Source organism: Taudactylus pleione, unplaced genomic scaffold (genome assembly GCF_031769625.1).
Source record: "Taudactylus pleione unplaced genomic scaffold, aTauple2 ptg001990l, whole genome shotgun sequence".
Classification (NCBI taxonomy): Eukaryota; Metazoa; Chordata; class Amphibia; order Anura; family Myobatrachidae; genus Taudactylus; species Taudactylus pleione.
This window is the reverse complement of record NW_028286386.1, coordinates 6,677,798-6,695,847: the sequence shown is the minus strand read 5'-3', so window position 1 is coordinate 6,695,847 and position 18,050 is coordinate 6,677,798. Positions and strand designations below refer to the sequence as shown.

The 18,050-nt window shown below is 44.2% G+C and overlaps 1 protein-coding gene across 1 annotated transcript; it reads left to right on the top strand.

Moving 5' to 3' along the window:
- The first annotated feature begins 1,983 nt into the window (after positions 1 to 1,983).
- NHP2 (NHP2 ribonucleoprotein) lies at positions 1,984 to 11,784 on the top strand. Its single transcript, XM_088465419.1, has 4 exons — positions 1,984 to 2,325; positions 8,259 to 8,328; positions 9,622 to 9,727; positions 11,063 to 11,784. The coding sequence occupies exons 1-4, from the start codon at positions 2,169 to 2,171 to the stop codon at positions 11,186 to 11,188; spliced, it is 459 nt and encodes a 152-aa protein (XP_088321545.1). The 5' UTR covers positions 1,984 to 2,168; the 3' UTR covers positions 11,189 to 11,784.
- The last annotated feature ends 6,266 nt before the right edge of the window (positions 11,785 to 18,050 follow it).

Here is an 18,050-nt window from a genome sequence, read left to right as displayed (position 1 = left end):
TAAGGGGCACAAATACAGGGGGCACTGCATAATAGCCACGTTTGCCTGAGAGCCAATGATGGGGGGGAGCCTAAGACCTGTCGGGCTGGAATGGCAAGGGAGGGGGCTGGAATGATGTGTGTATTATGTGAATCTTGTTTTTTCAGTGTGTTTTATGTGGTTCTGGATTTCAAAATTTATTTTATGTGGTTCTGGATTTAATAATGTATTTGAGGTGGATGTGGTTTTAAAACATAGTTTATGTGGCTCTGGCTTTTCCAATATATTTTATGTGGAAGTGGTTTGTTGCTGTGTAATCCTGAAGTGGCTTTTTCAATGTATTTTATGTGGACCTGGCTTGTATTTTCAATGTGCTGAGCTCGCCCCCAATGTGACCAAAAACGGGTGTGATACAAGGTCATACTCCTGCAATTGTCACACCAAAGGCGTGCACACACAAATGTGGCGTGGGCTTGTGACAGGCCACACCTAATTTTTTGAGCGCGCGCCGCATGCTGTCAGTCTTTAATTTAACTACATATATTTTTCAGCGCTTTGCCTCTGACAGGTTAGCCACTCCTGGGCTCAGTAGTCACAGCGGCTGACATTCTGTAGTCCTTTGAGACCACGCCCCCTTACTGTGACACCACACCCCCTCCCAATGAGGCCACGCCCACTCTGCAATATTACTGCTTCTTTGGGGGGGGCGCATTTTGACTGCTCGCACTGGGAACCTCAGACCCTAGAAACAGCCCTGGCTGTGCGCTTGCGTGAACTCAGGTCGCACATGCGCAGAAAGCCGGCACAGTCCGGTAAGTAACACAGCTACTGTAGTACTGTAAATCCTAATGCCGGCATCCCGACCAGGTTAGAACGTCGACGCCCCCAGTTAAGTACACTTAACCCTCCCCCGCCTAGTGCCTAAAACTACCGCCTCCCCTCTCACGCCCTAACCCCAGTACTCCGGCGCAGGCATTCTGACAAGTGTCGGGATTCCAGCATCTGTATTCTGACCACGTTCCATGGGGACAGATGCTTTTCATTGCAGCTGTCCCCACACAAGAATACTGAATTGCTCCGGCAATTATGTATCCACCGCCGGAACTTGTGGCAAGTTGGATACCCCAATGATGAATAGGCTCCCTAATAGGATTGAGCCCTATGGCCAGGATGTACTAAATGGAAAATGCGGTAAAAATCCTGTTTTGGGGGGTTTTACAGCATTTTCCATATGTATCATTGGTTGGCCATCGGGGCTCCAATGTGGAGGGTAACGCTGGCGTCACCTTATAGAAGCCTATGGGCTTCTAACGCATCGCACTGGTATAAGGGATCTAATTGGATCCCTCCCAGCATGCCCTGCAGCCACCGCGTCACTCTGGGCATGTGCAGATGGACTACTGGGTCATAAATTCGGAAGTTCACGACGCATCTCTGATCACAAAGGACAGCTCTTCCGGACAGCTCTTATCGGAAGAGCTGTCCTTTGCTGTACTGATCGCATATGTTAGTACATATGCAATCAGTAACAATGCGATGTCTGGCGGGATGTATACCCTAAGGTTGGTACATCCTGCCCTAAGTGGGAACAGCGAGGTATAAAGGGAATTGTTAATCTATATAATCTCACTTACACATGAGAAAACAAAACAGCCAAACACACCATGAAGGTGTCACGGTACATACAGATGCTGGTCTGCGCATATCTGTTGCCTAATATTACAGACTGCAGTCTCTATGCCAGGGGTGCCCAACCACGGTCCTCAAGGCACACTAACAGCCCACCCGTATTTGAGCACAGGTGACTAATTAGTACCTGTTACTTTCATTTAACCATCAGTGTTTAAGCATGGCTATAACTAAACCTAGGACTGTAGTGTGCCTTGGGGACCGAGGTTGGGAATCACTGCTGTACGCTCTGACTCTGTGTGATAATATACTGTATACACTGCTGCATGCATGCTGTTGAGGTTATGACTAGAATAGAGGCTGTTGATGTTCTTCCAGAGTCACCGTACTTCCACATCCGGAAGCCGATGTGCGCCGGAAGCGGACGGAGTGTGAGTGCGCGGTGCAGGGGACACGTGTGTGCAGCGGGGGAGAGTGAGTGCTGTAGGGGACACGTGTGTTGGGAGTCGGACGCGGTGACGGTGTAGGCGGCACGGCAGCGGTACTTTCGCCTTTCAGATATGACAAAGGTAAAGAAGGAAAGGCCGGATGAGGTGGAGGAGACGGAGCCGGCCCCGGAGCAGACCTATGAGGAGATGCTAGCCAACCTTAACCCCATCGCACAGCCGCTGGCGGGACGGAAGCTCACCAAGCGCCTGTACAAGTGCATTAAGAAAGGTGGGTGGCTGGGGAGAGTAATAGATTACCCGGGAGAGCACCAAACGTCTCTCTCATGTGTATATAATTTTTTAACCTGGGGGGTGAATGAAGTATAGGCGGTCCCCTCCCGTTAGACATGATGTCTATTGCTAATGAGTACAAAACAAATGTTGGATGGACCCTGGATGCAGCAGGATGCATTTAGGATCAATACAGTATGTGCTCAGTCATTTCTTCATTGGACATTAATGTAGCTCGGATATTGTGTGGCTGTGGAGGGGTATATTATTTACTAAGCGGTGATGACCACTTTTTCAGTAGAAAAAAGGGGTTATTAATGTTATCAGCAATCTACCAAATTGTTGTGTAGAAGTCTAATGGTGCGTACACCCGGTACGATAAAAAGGAACAAAATCTTTATAGTTCAGATCATTTTTTTTTTTTGTTGTGCCTTCCAACCCTCAAACGACCAGCGATGCGTGGGCATGTATGGACGATAACAATAACCTCCATCAGCCGTGCATGCAGGCTAACCTGGGCATGTCATACACATCGCGGGTCGCTGGCCTGTCGTTAGTGGGTTGATGGTGTGCTGGATGATTGATATTGATCATCCAGCACACCGGGAAGGTGCAGGGAGATCAGTCAGCGATCGTACAGTGTGTACGCACCATTATCCTTGTATCCACTACACAGGAAAAATTAGCGATTGAACGATTGACATTATCGTTCAATCGTTCATTAATCGTGCAGTAATTATGCCAGCAACAACCAGTGATGCGTGCTCCCGCTGGTCGATGTCTGCATTTGTCATTGAACATGCAGGCCACCTTGACGAGATCGTCAGGCTGTGCATGTTCGGGGATGAGGGAGGGTGCCTGCACTGAACGACATACCGTTCAGTGTGGGCACATTATCCACTGCAGAGAATGAACGATTACGATATTGTAATCGTATAGTCATTCCACTCTCGTGTAGTGGATATGCACCTTTAGATTTCTCATGAAGGCCTGTTATTGTCAGTGGTTACTGTGTCCCTGAAAACTGTACTGAAGCAAACCTATCACCAACCTGAAATTTTGCTTACTTACCTTGTAATGTCCCTTTATGATTTACTGTATTTTTTGCGCTATATGGCGAACTCTGTAATCTGTTCACTGAACACGCGCAGTCTGATCTGTACATATTGACTGTTTCTGTTGCATGTTAATAAATTTAGTGAAGATGGGGAATAAATATACAAAACCTTTTTGTGTGTATTTTTGATTTTTATATATATATATATATATATATATATATATATATATATATATATACACACACACACACACACGGTTTGTATGTATGAAACTATTGGTGATGACTTGTGTGTGTTTGTGAGTGGTGTTAATTGGAATGTTTCTTGTGGTGGTTTGGGAGTGAGAGGGAGGGTGTGATTGGGTTTGGAGTAATGTGAAAAGGGGATTATGATCAAAATGAGGCCAGCGAGACACAGCAGTTTGGGGCAAAATCTTTTATTGAGTAGTCACAATGCTGCTCTGTTGAGATCTCGGGCAGGTGGGTGGGGTTCAGTGATGAGACTGGGGAGGTAGGGGGACCCTTTCAGGGGGCTCCTTCCCATGCGGTTCAGCGAGCGTGCGTCTCTCTCATTACCCACTGCGGGAGCCGGAAGATGGCTCCCGCAGTGGGAGCAGAAGCAGCCGATGAGAGTCTGACAGACTCTCATTGGCTGCTGATTACAACAAACACAGCTGCCGGCTCCGACGGCTGTGTGTTTGGCAGTGTGTAGTGCTGACCGAACTCCGTCCAGTCAGCGCTACACACAGAGACACAGTCTGCACCGCGGCCCGCATGGTACACTACTCAGCTGCGTACCATGCGGGCATGACTCGAGTATAAGCCGAGGGGGTGCTTTTTCAGCACAAAAAATGTGCTGAAAAACTCGGCTTATACTCTAGTATATACGGTATATTATAATATTACACAATCATAAGTTATTTGCTTAATATTATTGTGCTTTATTGGGCATCTATTATGCTAAGACATATAGTTGGCAGTTTGTCATGGCTTTCAGTATCTGAAATATGGCTTATTTATTAAATTTTAGCATAATTATTATTTATCTGAACTTTTCTTAACTTTATTTTAATTTTCACATTTTTTTCCAACTAAATACTGTATAGGCTTTCAGCCATACATACATATAGTTTAATGCTATCCTTTCAGTATTTTAATCATTAAAATGGTGCTTTTTTTTACTATTTCTTAATATTTTACTGTTTTCTATATTTGCTTGAATGCTTGCTTACATGAAGCGAAGCGATGTAGCTCCCGGGATGAGTGTGAAAATGTAAGTTATTGTATTATAATAATTGTAGAGGGTAAAGCCTGGGGGTTAGAAAGAGTCAGGTCTAATTTATTAGAGATATCAACAGGTGACAGAAGAGACAACAATGTGTGTCGTGCTGGGCTTGCAAAAAAGCCAATTTATGCAACTTAAAGAAATAAATTGTTGTTCCAAGACAGTGTTCACATATAGATCACGCTGGTGTATCCACTCATGGACATATCTACAAATACATGTCTGGTTATTTAGCTCAAGATCTGGGAAGTTGACCCCAACGGTTGATTTAGTGCGTCTCAAAATAGCGATATGATTTTAGATTTATAACGTTTCCAAACAAAGCATCTAAAGACACCTTTAGTGAACAGGCGGTCAGACCAAGACAATAAAATGGAGATGATACAACATTTTCGGAAAGGTAATCATATTAAGCAGATACTCTACCTAAAAAAGAAATGAAAAGGTGTCACCAATTCGTAATCTCATCTACTGCTTTCATGATGATATGAACATTTAGTATATATTGAGCTTCTATTGTCTAAAACAATAATCCCAAAGTATTTTATATAAGTGGGAGCCCATTGAAATCCCAAAGATCTACTCCAAGTTGGCTGCATTCCATTACCCAGATACAGAGCTACAGATTTATCTATATTGATGGTGAAGCCTGAAATTGAGACAAATTGTGATATTTCTTCCATGACTAAAGGAAAACTCCTTTCCGGATTGGATACATATAGGAGCAGATCATCCGTAAAAAGTGTGACCTCAACAGACCTCACCCATGTACTCTGAAACAGTCCCATTTGTGCAAAATACAAAGCAGTGGATTCACAGATAAAGGGCATCCCTGCTTAGTCCCTCTAGAACACAGGTTCTCAAACCCCAAAAAGTGCATGGTTTCCATGTTTCCTCACAGAATCACAAGTGAAATAATAAGCTCCACCTGTGGATCTTTTACAATGTCAGTGAGAAATGAATACACCTGTGTACCAGTTAGGTGACCTGCAAAACGTGAACCGTGTGGGGTTTTGAGGACCGAGTTTGAGATGATATGTAAATACAGTGCCTTGCAAAAGTATTCATCCCCCTTTGCATTTGTCATGTTTTGTTGCCTCACAACCTGTAATTTAAATGGATTGTTTGAAGGTGTGCATCATTACATTCACAGAACATGCCTACAACTGTGAAGTTTTCTTTTTTTTTTAATATTGTGAATCAAACAACTTTTAGGACAACATAACAGAAAACTTCAGCATGCATAACTATTCACCCCCTAAAGTCAGTACTTTGTCGAGCCACCTTTTGTGGCAATTACAGCTGCAAGTCACTTTGGATAAGTCTCAGTGAGCTTGCCACATCTTGCCCCTGGGATTTTTGCCCATTCCTCAAGGCAAAACTGCTCCAGCTCCTTCATGTTGGATGGTTTACGCTTGTGAACAGCAATCTTCAAGTCTGACCACAGATTCTCAATTGGATTGAGATCTGGCAGTGATCGCGCACAGCGACAAAATATGTGGGTCCCAGGGACCTGCCACTTTAAAAAAATGGGGTCCTACCTGACCATTTCTGGGTCCCATTGTAATTTATGCTTCAGAGCTCCCCACATACCCCCCCAGACCTCCACACATGCCACCACACTTTCCCACATAACCATAGAATGCTCATCTGATACCCCCAAAGGCATCAGTCTTGTACATAGATGTCAGACTTAAGTACCCATTGACAATAATGGGGACTGCAGTCTGCAGCTTGCTGCGGTAGTTAGTCTTCTGCAGGAGATTTCTGTGAAATCTTCTGTTTTAGACTGTTTTTACATAGTGGCGCTACATAAAATTATGATGAAAAGTGTCACCTTCCCCAATACTTGAAGCATGAGATGGTTACATAGGCAGAATCACCCCATGGACGTCGCAACATATGAGGGACAAAGCATGGCTAATGGAGAGCAGAGGAGGACAGCAAGTGAGAGATGACTGAAATCCAGGTAACAGTGAGAGGCTTGTAAAGTAATTTGGGCTATATCTGTCAATGACAGTACCTTTTACAGCAGAGCAGATTGAAGATGGTAGTCCTGGTTCAATAAGCCCAGTATGTGAGAGAGCCAGCTGTCAGCATTCCAAAAAAAAGGCTTTTAGAGCTGGCAGCCAGCACCAATACTGCGAGCCCAGAGGGGATTAAAGCATCTGGTTCTGCACCTCAACAGCTGCACTTAGAAGAGATAAAGGACACTGGTGTCTGCAGGGAGATGCCTTCCTCCCAGAAGTGGACTTATCACAGGGCCCTCACAGCTTCAGTTATTGCAGGGAATCAGAGGTGAACAGGAGCAAGGGCACACAGAGCCTCGTCTAGTGTGGTTGTGTTCTGGCAGTGCACCCGCTGCTTCACTCTGTCTCCGGTGGGGACCAGAGATGCCTGGAACACTGCCAACTGGAAGTCCTAAATCCTTAATTTGTCCAAAGATGATTATACACTGAAGAAAAATTGGAATTTTATATAGTTTCCCTTATGATATTGTTCATGAAAAACAAAAGACGTCAGATGGAATCAAAGAAGTGCAGATACAGTATTTGTGCTATGAAATTCATCTATACACATGCAACAAGTTTGTCTGGTATTAATGTAGGATAGTTAACAACCTGCAGGTGCCCTTTTTTTTTTTCTCCACTGACTTTTCCTCAGCTCCTGAAGCTGTGAGGAAAGGTCGCCCTCTGCGGATTAAGCAAGGGGGGAGGGGGAAGGTTTAATTGGATTCACCCCTCAGTACTCTTAGGTGTTTATTTGCCAAACAGCAGTTCTACCACAGGATTTAAATCTGACTAGTATTCTAAGGCAAGATTGGTTAGTAAACCACTTAGGGGGGAATTCAATTAGGTGCGAGTTTGGTCCCGCAAGGTGAAATCACTGCAAATTAGCCTTGCCAATTACATTTGCAATTCCATTCCAAATTCGCATTTCTTTTTCAGAGTATACGCACTTGTTTTTGTTCGCACAATCCGAACACATTTGACACCTTTTTAAAAGCATACAGTACTTTCCTTATGGCCGCTTACAGTCTTCTACATGATTCTGCTAACAAAGTTTTTCACTTTTTTGGGGGATCCCAGATGGTCTCCCCACTTTTTCTTGCTATTTTTGCTGTTCACTTTTAGGACAAAATTCGCACCCTGCGAGTAGTGCAAATTTGCATTTCTAATTGAATTGTGTGTCTCTCGGATGCGTGCATGAAGGTGAAGTGAGTTTTTTTTTTTTTTTTTCCTTTTGAAAACTCATCTAATTGCATTCCCCCCCCCCCCCCCCCCCCCTTAGTATTTGGTGCCGTGTATATCTGTAAAGTATCTGAATTGTCACCGTACTCAGCAGTAACTACCTGCAAGATTGGTTTAAACACATTTTTTTTCTTGTCGACAGACCCTTCCTGTTTACCATGTTTTGTCATTAATTAGCATGCTGTAGTCTTCCATATTCACTGCTGAGTAAGGAGTCTCACCCAGCCATCTATCATGCTATAATAGTTCTCCAACATTCATTCATTCTAGTTCCTGTGTTTTGATTATTGCAATTACCAGGTGCATGATCTTCAGCAAACATTTACTTTCCATTTCAGCTGCCAAACATAAGAATATTCGCAGAGGAGTAAAAGAGGTGCAGAAGTTCATCAATAAAGGAGAGAAAGGGTAAGCTTCTACATTCTTTCTTTAAATGTAGTAATTAAAACAAATGTCTGACTAAAACCACTTAAGTTGCTGAATGCTGGTTACCGCTCCTAAAGCTGGGAATTTAGTGACTCTAACTGCCATTTTTCAAATAAAGTGGTGGCTGCGAGGTTGTTAGTGCCGCGCTAAGCCGGCAAACAGCATTACGGCCGGCACTTTTAGTCGTATTTCTCAGCAGGGTGTGAGAAGAAATCCTTTAGTCTCCTTAACAGCGCGCTGAATTAAATATTTCCGGGACCAACTTCCCGGAGATCTTCACATCACGCTGTGAATTGAATCTGCCCCATTGAGACTTGAAAGATCATGTGTTCACCCTATAGATTGCCTAGCACTGGTGTAACGTGTGCGGTCCTCAAACTTTCAAAAGGGCTGCTTTCTTGAGTCATGGGTACCCCAGAGTAGGTGTTATTAAATGAGTTGTGTTTACCTATCATTCTTGGGTTAAGTAATGTGGTGGACATTGTTGTGCCTCTGTTTGCCACTTACTTTATGGTGGGCAAAACCAGGGCTGTTGGCAGCCAATCACATTGACCATAAATCATTTGACTAGATCCTAGACCACCAACCCAGGGCACCCCTGCAAGTTCCCCATGGCACCTGAAAGGTGACACTGCACTCAGTTTGCGAACCACTCTACTATATAAACGGTATATGCAAAGTAACTCTTTAAGGACAGTAAACATAAATAAATGATAAAAGTAATGGTAGAGTACTATTTTAGCTACCTTGTAACACATACTGGTTAAACAGGTGTTTGTGGTGGTTCAGCTCAGTAGATGGGCTTTAGTATCCTATAGATTGTAAACTTGCAAACAGGGCTCTCCTACCTCTGTCTGTTATTACCCAGTGTAGTTTTATTACTGTTCTGTTACTTTGTTACCCTAATTGTAAAAGCGCAGCGGACTATACTGGCGTAACATAAGTGAATATTATGGTAATGTTAAGTACATAGGAATTTGCAAAGAGCTAGTAATATTTCAATTAGATAAAGAAGCTATGTCCATCACTGAATGCACTGACCAAAATGTACTGCTTCATAACACTTTAATCATTTATCACCATATTTTAGCCATTAGTAGCATTGCTCCATTTCAGCATGGTGCAGACACATGATGTGGCAAGGCAACACCAATATGGCTGCTTGTATTTATACAGTGACACAGATAAATGGTTCAGTGCTGGAAAACATAGGAATTACAAAATAAAAAAAACACAAATATAATTTTAAACATGTTTGTTACATTTCTATTTCAGCTTTGTCGTACTTGCTGGTGATACACTTCCTATTGAAGTTTACTGCCATGTACCTATTATGTGCGAGGATCGGTCCATTCCATATGCGTACATCCCATCCAAATCTGTGAGTATACCAAATCTGTGAGTTATTAAAAATAAACTTTCACCGTTTAGCAGTTGCATTAGCCATAATATAAATCTAATAAAATTATTGTAAGCTTGGAAGGAGTTAACATTACATCTCTACCATATTGTTAATTTTTAAGAAAAGTTCTACAGCATAACGTGATTAACCTTTTTTTATTTAAACTCTTTGAAATGATGTCTGAACAGGGGTTTGAGCAGGAAGACCACCTTGTGTAATGCTAACTGTTAGTTCAGATGTTTATGGGCTGCTCTTTCTGATTTACATATATGGCCAAACCAAGACTTATCAGGATTAGTTCCTTGAAGTTCTAGTTAAGTTGTGTTGTCTGAGCAATTCTAATTACAGTAACATTGAGAGAGGTAGTGAGGGCCTTTACATTAGCACTCCAGCAGGTTTCAGCATTAAGATATGAAGATATAGTGATGAGACACACCAGTGAGTTACAGGCTGATATTAAAGATGGAGACATATTAAAGAACAATTTCAACCAAATCTTACAGATCAATATTTGATGGAGTTCACTTTATTTCTCGGGTGGTCTGTCCGGCACGTCTGGCGCTGCACTGTCGTTTCATTTAGGAACGTCGGACTGGAGGGCAGAGAAGATCCCTCCCCCAGTTTAAAAGGAAGAGCGCGATTGTCGGCGGTAACAGTTGCCCGTAAAGAGAGTGGTCCTCCTGCATCCACCCACACGGCTTGCGGGTTTGTTACTGGGCCTTCAGTGTAGCCAAGCAAGTGGGACAGTATCTGGGTGCTGTTAAAGATAACATTTGTGTCCAAATAAACAATTAATGCATATATTTTCAACTGGACTCAATGAGTCTTTTCAAACTTCTCAAAACTAGCTGTTATTGGACTGACTATATATGTAAGCACAGCTGCATGTGAAAGGGGATTTTCTACTCTGACACAAATTAAGAGCTTTTTAAGGAATTGCATGAAGCAGAGCACACTAAATAATCTGATGCTGATTACTTTAGAGGGGACCAGATCCTACAGACGGATTATAAAAAAGCTGCAGACAACTGGGCCCCTGAGAAGAATTCATATATGAATGCAAGAATTGATATATGAAATGTTTAATCTCGAGGTTAAATTAAGATAAGGTCCGGATTTTACTATTTCATTATTGCAAAGGCCCCCACCCGGCTACATCTTGATGCCACACAATTTTCTGGGGATTACATTTATCTCTGATGTGCTGGCATTCATGGGTCACATCAGCAACAGTGCTGCCCAGTGAGGAACTAGTATACAGGACACATGGAGAGCACAGTGCAATATTTAATGTCAACCTCTTCTTACTTACAGGACTTAGGTGCTGCTGCCGGCTCCAAGCGCCCTACCTGTGTAATACTGGTTAAGCCAAACAGCGAATACCAAGACGTATACAATGATTGTCTGGAAGAGGTTCAAGCACTTCCATTACCCTACTGAATGAACTTTTTTATTTTATGTACAGTTTGGACTCTCTCTCTGAAGGAGCATTTTGTGACTTTTTATTTTTTTTGGAAAACGTTTAAAACTTTCTGTTTGTAAGTTTAACTGGTTAACATACAATACATTGTCCATACATGATGTGCATCAGAGGTTTAGCTAATGAAAGAACAGTGATTTGACATGTGTATCATGCAATAATACAGTTTTTACAAATGGTAGGAGTCTCTACTTCGATTCTGTTTTAAAACTAATTTGTCTACTGATATTCTTTCAATTATGCTAATTGTTGCAAAAGTTTAATGCAAAATAATGGCTAAATACACTATTTAGAGCAGCTAATAATGATAGACTACTCTTTATATGGTCAGGTTTACCTGGTAGGTAATTAGAGCTCTACGAATGTGATTGGCTTGCAGTTTTGTACTAATATGAATGGAATATGTGGAGAAAACAAATAGCTTTTTGCAATGTTACATCTTTTCTCTCCAATTGTTTATTTTAGCTTTACAATAAACATCAGGAATTAATATCTTAAACAACCCTAGACATTTTTCAAGTTAATAAAGATGCCTATACTGCAAGTTTGATTCAAATCTGACGGCTTGTTTTACATGGACAAAATGCAGACTGTATTGCACAAGTTACTTGTGAGGTAAAGCAGTTAGCCTACTTAGTTTTCAAAAAAAATATTTATATAGTAGTCGAGGTACTTTATTTAAGACCGCATCTGCGTTACTTGGCTGTCCTTATACAAATCTTCTTGTTAATTATTGTTTGAGGGTAGACCAGCATGACTGCCAGAAAGTGCCTCTGTCTCTATCATGCTCTTGCCATGGAAGAGCAGGGGTTCCCAACCACGGTCCTCAAGGCACACTAACAGTCCAGGTTTTAAGGATAGCCATAGTTGAGCACAGGTGACTTAATTAGTACCTTAGTTATTTTGATTTAACCATCTGTGCTTAAGCATGGATATCACTAAAACCAGGACTGTTAGTGTGCCTTGAGGACCGAGGTTGGGAATCACTGTGGTAGAGAGAGAATTTTACTGTACACAGTGCAGATAGCCCAGAAGGGCATTTAATAGCCCTTCTGCCCACTACATCATGTGACTTTACTCTGGACAACCTGCAGAATTATTACTAGCAGCCTGAAGAAGCAAATCAAGTAAAATGGTAATCGGTTGTTTTTTTTTCTTCTAGCCTGACTTTTATTTAAAAACAAAGACCTAACCCTTATTTCTCCTTCATCCACTAGGGGACACTGGAGAGCATAGACAGTGGGGTATAGACGGTGCTAAGTGGGAGCTGGCACTTTAAAGTTTTAATAAGTGTGACTAGCTCCTCCCCCTCTATAGCCCCAGTCTTTTTAGTTTGTGCCCGAATGGAGCTGGTCATGTATACCAGATGCTCTGGGGTGTTAGGCTTTCTATCAGTAGCGCTGTTGTGCTGAAGCTGAGGAGACGGGCAGCATCTGCCACTGCCAGCCTGCTTAGTCAGAGACTGCCGGCAGGGACCCACTCGCAACTGCTTGCAGTTTGCCTGGGGTACCTGACTACAGGAAGAAACCACTGTCTCTGGGAGACTGCATGCCGCTGCACGCAGTGCGCACTGAGTCCCCTGCTGATCACACCGCCGCCGGCAGTTGGGCAGCCAGTGAGTATGTCCAGGCTAGCTTAACTAGTGAGGTAGCCAGGTTACACAGCAGGCGGTGTTTTAATAGCAGCAGTGAGTGACTCCGATTAACGGAGTCACTCTGCAGCAGTAGCGGCTGTGCAGGCTTTCCCTCTTACAGCGCGCGCTTATGCATGAACGGGGGGCGGAGCATGGCTCCGAAGTCCTGCTATTTCAGAGCTGTGCGGGCTCTTCCCTCTTACAGCGCGCGCTAATGCATTATGCATGAGTGGGGGCGGAGCTTACCTTCGAAGTACTGCTATTTCAGAGCTGAGCGGGCTCTTCCCTCTCACAGCGCGCTCTTATGAATTATACATGAGTTCATAAGCGGGGGCGGAGCTTGGCTCCGAAGTCCTGCACCTTCCTCCCAGTGGCACCAGCGCTTCTCTGAAGTGTGCTGGCGGCCATTATACGGAGAAATAGCGGCAGCTGCACAGTGTGAGACTGTAACATCGCTGCTGCAGGAAGCTGATAGCCTGCCTGGACTGTAAGTAAAACAGTGGGGCTTAGGCAGGTCAGGAGAGCATTTATAGGGCTCAGTAACTACTTATTTATCAGTGGTTATTTCCTCATATGCCTAGCGTTGTCTGGCTCTGCTAGGAGCGCTATCAGGATGTGACTCTCTCATGACTCCATATTTCACTTTCCTCTTTTGACCTTTTTCACTACACTTATAACATCCGATATATCCTCGCTCTCTCTCTCTCTGCAGAGCAGCTTCTTGGAAAGAGAGAGCGCCTTACAGGTCACTCTAGAAGAGATCTTTGGCGAAATACAGGGAGGGTTTCAAGAGCCATGGCTATTTCCAATACCACTACGGAATCCTCTCCACCGGTCTCAAAAAAAAAAAAAAAAAAAAAAGACTGTTCCAATCGGATGATTCGGAGAAGGAGAATATGCCAGGCGAATATGCTTCAGATTCGCCCAAAGAACTCCAGGAGTAGTCTTGAGCTGGTATCCAAGGGGATAGAGGCTTTCATTTCTGCAATTTGCCAGGTATTGCAGTTTCAGGAGGCGAACTCGACTCCTACTGGACTAACAAAGCCATTGAGCTTTGGGCAAAACAATTGGCTGAAGGAACAGCTGCCGGGGGAGGAGCTTATTCCGTTAGAGCATATAGGTGAAGCCGCGACTTACCGGGGTGAGGTGTCCAAGGACGTTGGCAATATCGCATCCAGGAATTCAGCTCTGGTGATTTCAGCACGTAGGGTGCTGTGGCATAGACAATGCCAGGCGGATGCATCTAAGTAGAAGCACTTCCATTCACGGGAAGTACATTGTTTGTAGAACATAAATGGATTTCTCAAGATAGCCGGAGTTAATTCCACTTGTCTTCCTTTTACGGCTCCCCCCCCACCTGGAAGCCCTTACTAGGGACCCTTGTTTCGGTCCTTTCATCCTCCGGGATGTTCATGTGGTCGCTTCAGAGGAGGACCATCGACTTCCCGTGGTTCCAGAGGTCAGGGCAGAGCCGCACCTACATTTCATCAACCTGAGGTTAAATCCACTACCAAGCCTAGTGCATGACTGGCTTCTCTCTCACCTGGAGGACCCCAGAGTGGGACCGCATCTTCGGGACAAAATCTTGTACGAACGCATTTGTACGGGATCTCATCCCTGATACAACCTCGACTTTCAGTTTCAACCTCCACCTCAATTTTTTTTTTTTACCAAATTACGACAGGAGTGTCGTTTTACAGCAAGATATAGACAAGCTCCTAGCCGTCAGAGTGGTGGTCCACGTTCCCGGACACCGCCAGTCTCTTCGTGGTTCTGAAGCCGAACTGTTTGGTCAGACCTATTCTGAACTTGAAGGATCTAAATCCTTACCTAAGGATTTTCAAGTTCAGGATGGAGTCCCTTCAGTCGGTGATTGCCGGCCTAGAGGAAGGCATACTCAGGGTATCTCTTGCTGTCAAGGACATCTTTCCTTCACTTTCCTATCTGGCTGCCTCTCCAGGCGTTTGATATTCGCAGTTCGATGCTCACATTTCCAGTTTTAGGCCTTACCCTTTGGCTTATCAGCCCCCCGGGTATTCACAAAGGTCAGGGCCTCCCTACGGAAACTGATTATCTGTATCCTTCGGAAACAAGGGATCACTATTATTCCTTACTTGGACGATCTTCTGCTGAAGGCCATTTCCAGGGACCAATTACTACAGAATATCACAAAGCTTTCTCATTCATCATGAGTGGATCCTGAATTTTTCCAAGTCTCTCCTACAACTGATGCAGAGGCTAGTTTCTGGGAATGATCATAGAAAATTCCATTCAGGAGATTGTGAGGACGGTCTTTCGACATCGCCAAGTCTCGGTGCATGTCTGCATTCGAATCCTGGTGAAATGGTTGCGTCATTCGAGCACATTCCTTTACGGACGCTTTCACTCCAGGACGTTTCAGCAAGACCACCTCGATCAGTGGACGGGATCCCATCTTTTCCTTCACCTACAGGTAAGTTTAAGTCCCAGAACTCAGGTTTCCCTCCTCTGGTGGTTGAACTCTGTACAGCTACTGGAGGGAAAGGGATTCAGAGTGTGGAATTGGACTGTTCTCACCACAGACACGAGTTTGTGATGATGGGGGAATGTTGATTCAGGAACATCACTTCCAAGGCCGCTGGACATTACAGAATGCGACTCTACCGAGAATCATATTGAAATTGCAGGCCGTGTTCTACGCTGTTCAGAGCAGGTCACCTGTGGGACCAAGCAGTCAGGGTCCAGTCCGACAACACTGTGACAGTGGTGTACATAGACAAAGCAGCACCAGAAGTAGTGCAGCTATGGAAAGGTAAGCCGAATTCTAACCTGGCTGGAAAATTTTGCCAAGGCACTCAGCAATCTTCATTCCAGGCGTAGAGTAGCGGGAGGCAGACTACCTCAGCCGGCAGGACGTGCATCCAGGGGAATGGGCACTACATACGCAAGTTTTTCAACAGCTGGTCCAACGGTGGGGTCTTCCACAGGTCAACCTCATGACATCCAGACAAAATCATCAACTGCCTTTCTAATGCTCCCGGGCAAGAGACCCAGTGGCAGTGAACGCACTGTTAACGCCGTGGCAATTCCAATTTGTCTCTGTTTCCTTTTCTCCCTTGGATTCTACAACGCACAAAAGGGAGAAGGCCAGGGTTCTATTGGTAGTTCCGGATTGGCCTCGCAGAGCCTGGTATTCCAACCTACTTCTGCGGATCGATGATCCGTGGCCTCTGCCTCTAAGAGAAGATCTCTTACTATAGTGTCCTTTAGTCTGTCCAGACTTAAGGCGGCTTTGTTTGACGGCGTGGCTATTGAAAGGGCCATCTTTAGACGTAAAGGGATCCCATCCAGGGTAATCCCTACTATGCTTAGAGTTTGGAAGAAAGTTACTTCTAAACATTACCACCATATTTGCAAGACTTGCGTTTCAGGGTGTGAACGTAGAAGGTCTACGGAATTCACCCAAGCCAGATTTCTGCTTTTTCTGCAAGCAGTTTTCTCAGCCGGTCTGCGGTGGGGTTCTCTGACTGTTCAAATTTCAGCACTAACTGTTTTCTTCCAGAAGCAGCTGGCCTTGATACCGCAGGTACAGCGACCTTTTGTTCCTCCTACGGATCCATGGGATTTGTATCTCGTACTTTTCTTCTTAGTCTCCTCTGTTTGATCCTTTGGAGTTGGTGAAGTTAAGATACCTTACGTGGAAGGTAACTCTTCTTCTTACACTGGCCTCTGCCAAGAGGTGGGCTGAATTAGAATCTCTATCCTGTCGCCCTCCTTACTTGCTATTTCACGAGGACAGAGTGGAACTCCGGGCTAGAATTTACTTTCTTCCAAAGGTGGTTTCGGTTTTCCACATCAATCATCCTTTTGTGGTACCGGCTTTTCCACAAGATTAACCTTCGTCTAAATGCTTGGATGTTGTTTAGATTCTTAATTTTTTTTTATGTGGAAAGGACTCCAGCCAGACATACAATGGACTCTCTATTTTTTATTTATTTTTTTTTTTTTGTATGATGCTGCTTGTCGTGTTTGGCCAGCTTCCAAACCGTCGCTGGCACGCTTTATTCGTCTACCAATCAGACAGGTCTATCTGGCCTCATCTCGGGAGCCTCCGCCTTCTGTTACAGCGCATTCCACTTGCTCCATGGGTTCCTCGTGGGCGGCTGCTTGCAGGGTTTCCATGGATTCTCTTTGCCGAGTGGCCACTTAGTTTGGCCAGGATACTTTTGTTCATTTTTAATAGATTTGACATGTGCGGCCTCTGCAGCGCAGTATGGCCGGTCTGTGTTGCAGGGTTCTCAGCGCTCTCCTGCCCGTAATGGGAGCTCTGGGACGTCCCCACTGTCTATGCTCTCTAGTGCCCCCTAGTGGATGAAGGAGAAAACAGGATTTTGGTACTTACCGATAAATCCCTTTCTCCGATTCCATAGGGGACACTGGATGCCCACCCTGCGCTGTTCCTTCCTGCCAGGGTTGGGGTCATTTTATGTTATGTCTGTTAGAGACTAGCTTGATGTTGAAGGTTGTGTTACTGTTTTTTGTTTTTCAACCTTTTCATATGTTCTGTGTACTTGCTTCGCCTCCTCCTTTTCTTCTGTTTGTTTGTTTTTTCTCAGCTCCCCTTGGGCACACTTTGCTAAGACTGGGGCTTGGCGGGGGAGGAGCTAGTCACACTTATTAAAACTTTAAGGTACCAGCTCCCACTTAGCACCGTCTATGCACTACAGTGTCCCCTATGGATTCGGAGAAAGGGATTTATCGGTAAGTACCAAAATCCTGTTTTTCTCATGTGCATGCTGCTTTAGGGTGGGTTGTGGTATGATTGGTTGACAGTTAACAGTGTCCATGTCAACATTCATCATGTCTAAATGGATGATTTATTTGATATGAATGGTCTCTTACAATCTCTCGGGGGTGGCAGCAGTGTAGTCTTCCTGGTCCCAGGTCACGTGCTGCGGAGCAGTCTGGCGGCAACGTCTTAGCAGCTTCTTTCCAGTGAGTATTCTACCCATTATCTCTAATAGTAATGCCTACTCTCTAGTGTCTAACCCTAACCTTCAGCATGTCAACATTTCAGATGTCAGCATGGTGCCTGTTGACATGTTGAACCATTATGAATGTTGACATAGTTCTTGTCGGCCATCTGACTGAGAGGCACATAATGATTTGACTGTGGTACACAAGATCTTAATTGTTGAGATTGTCATAAG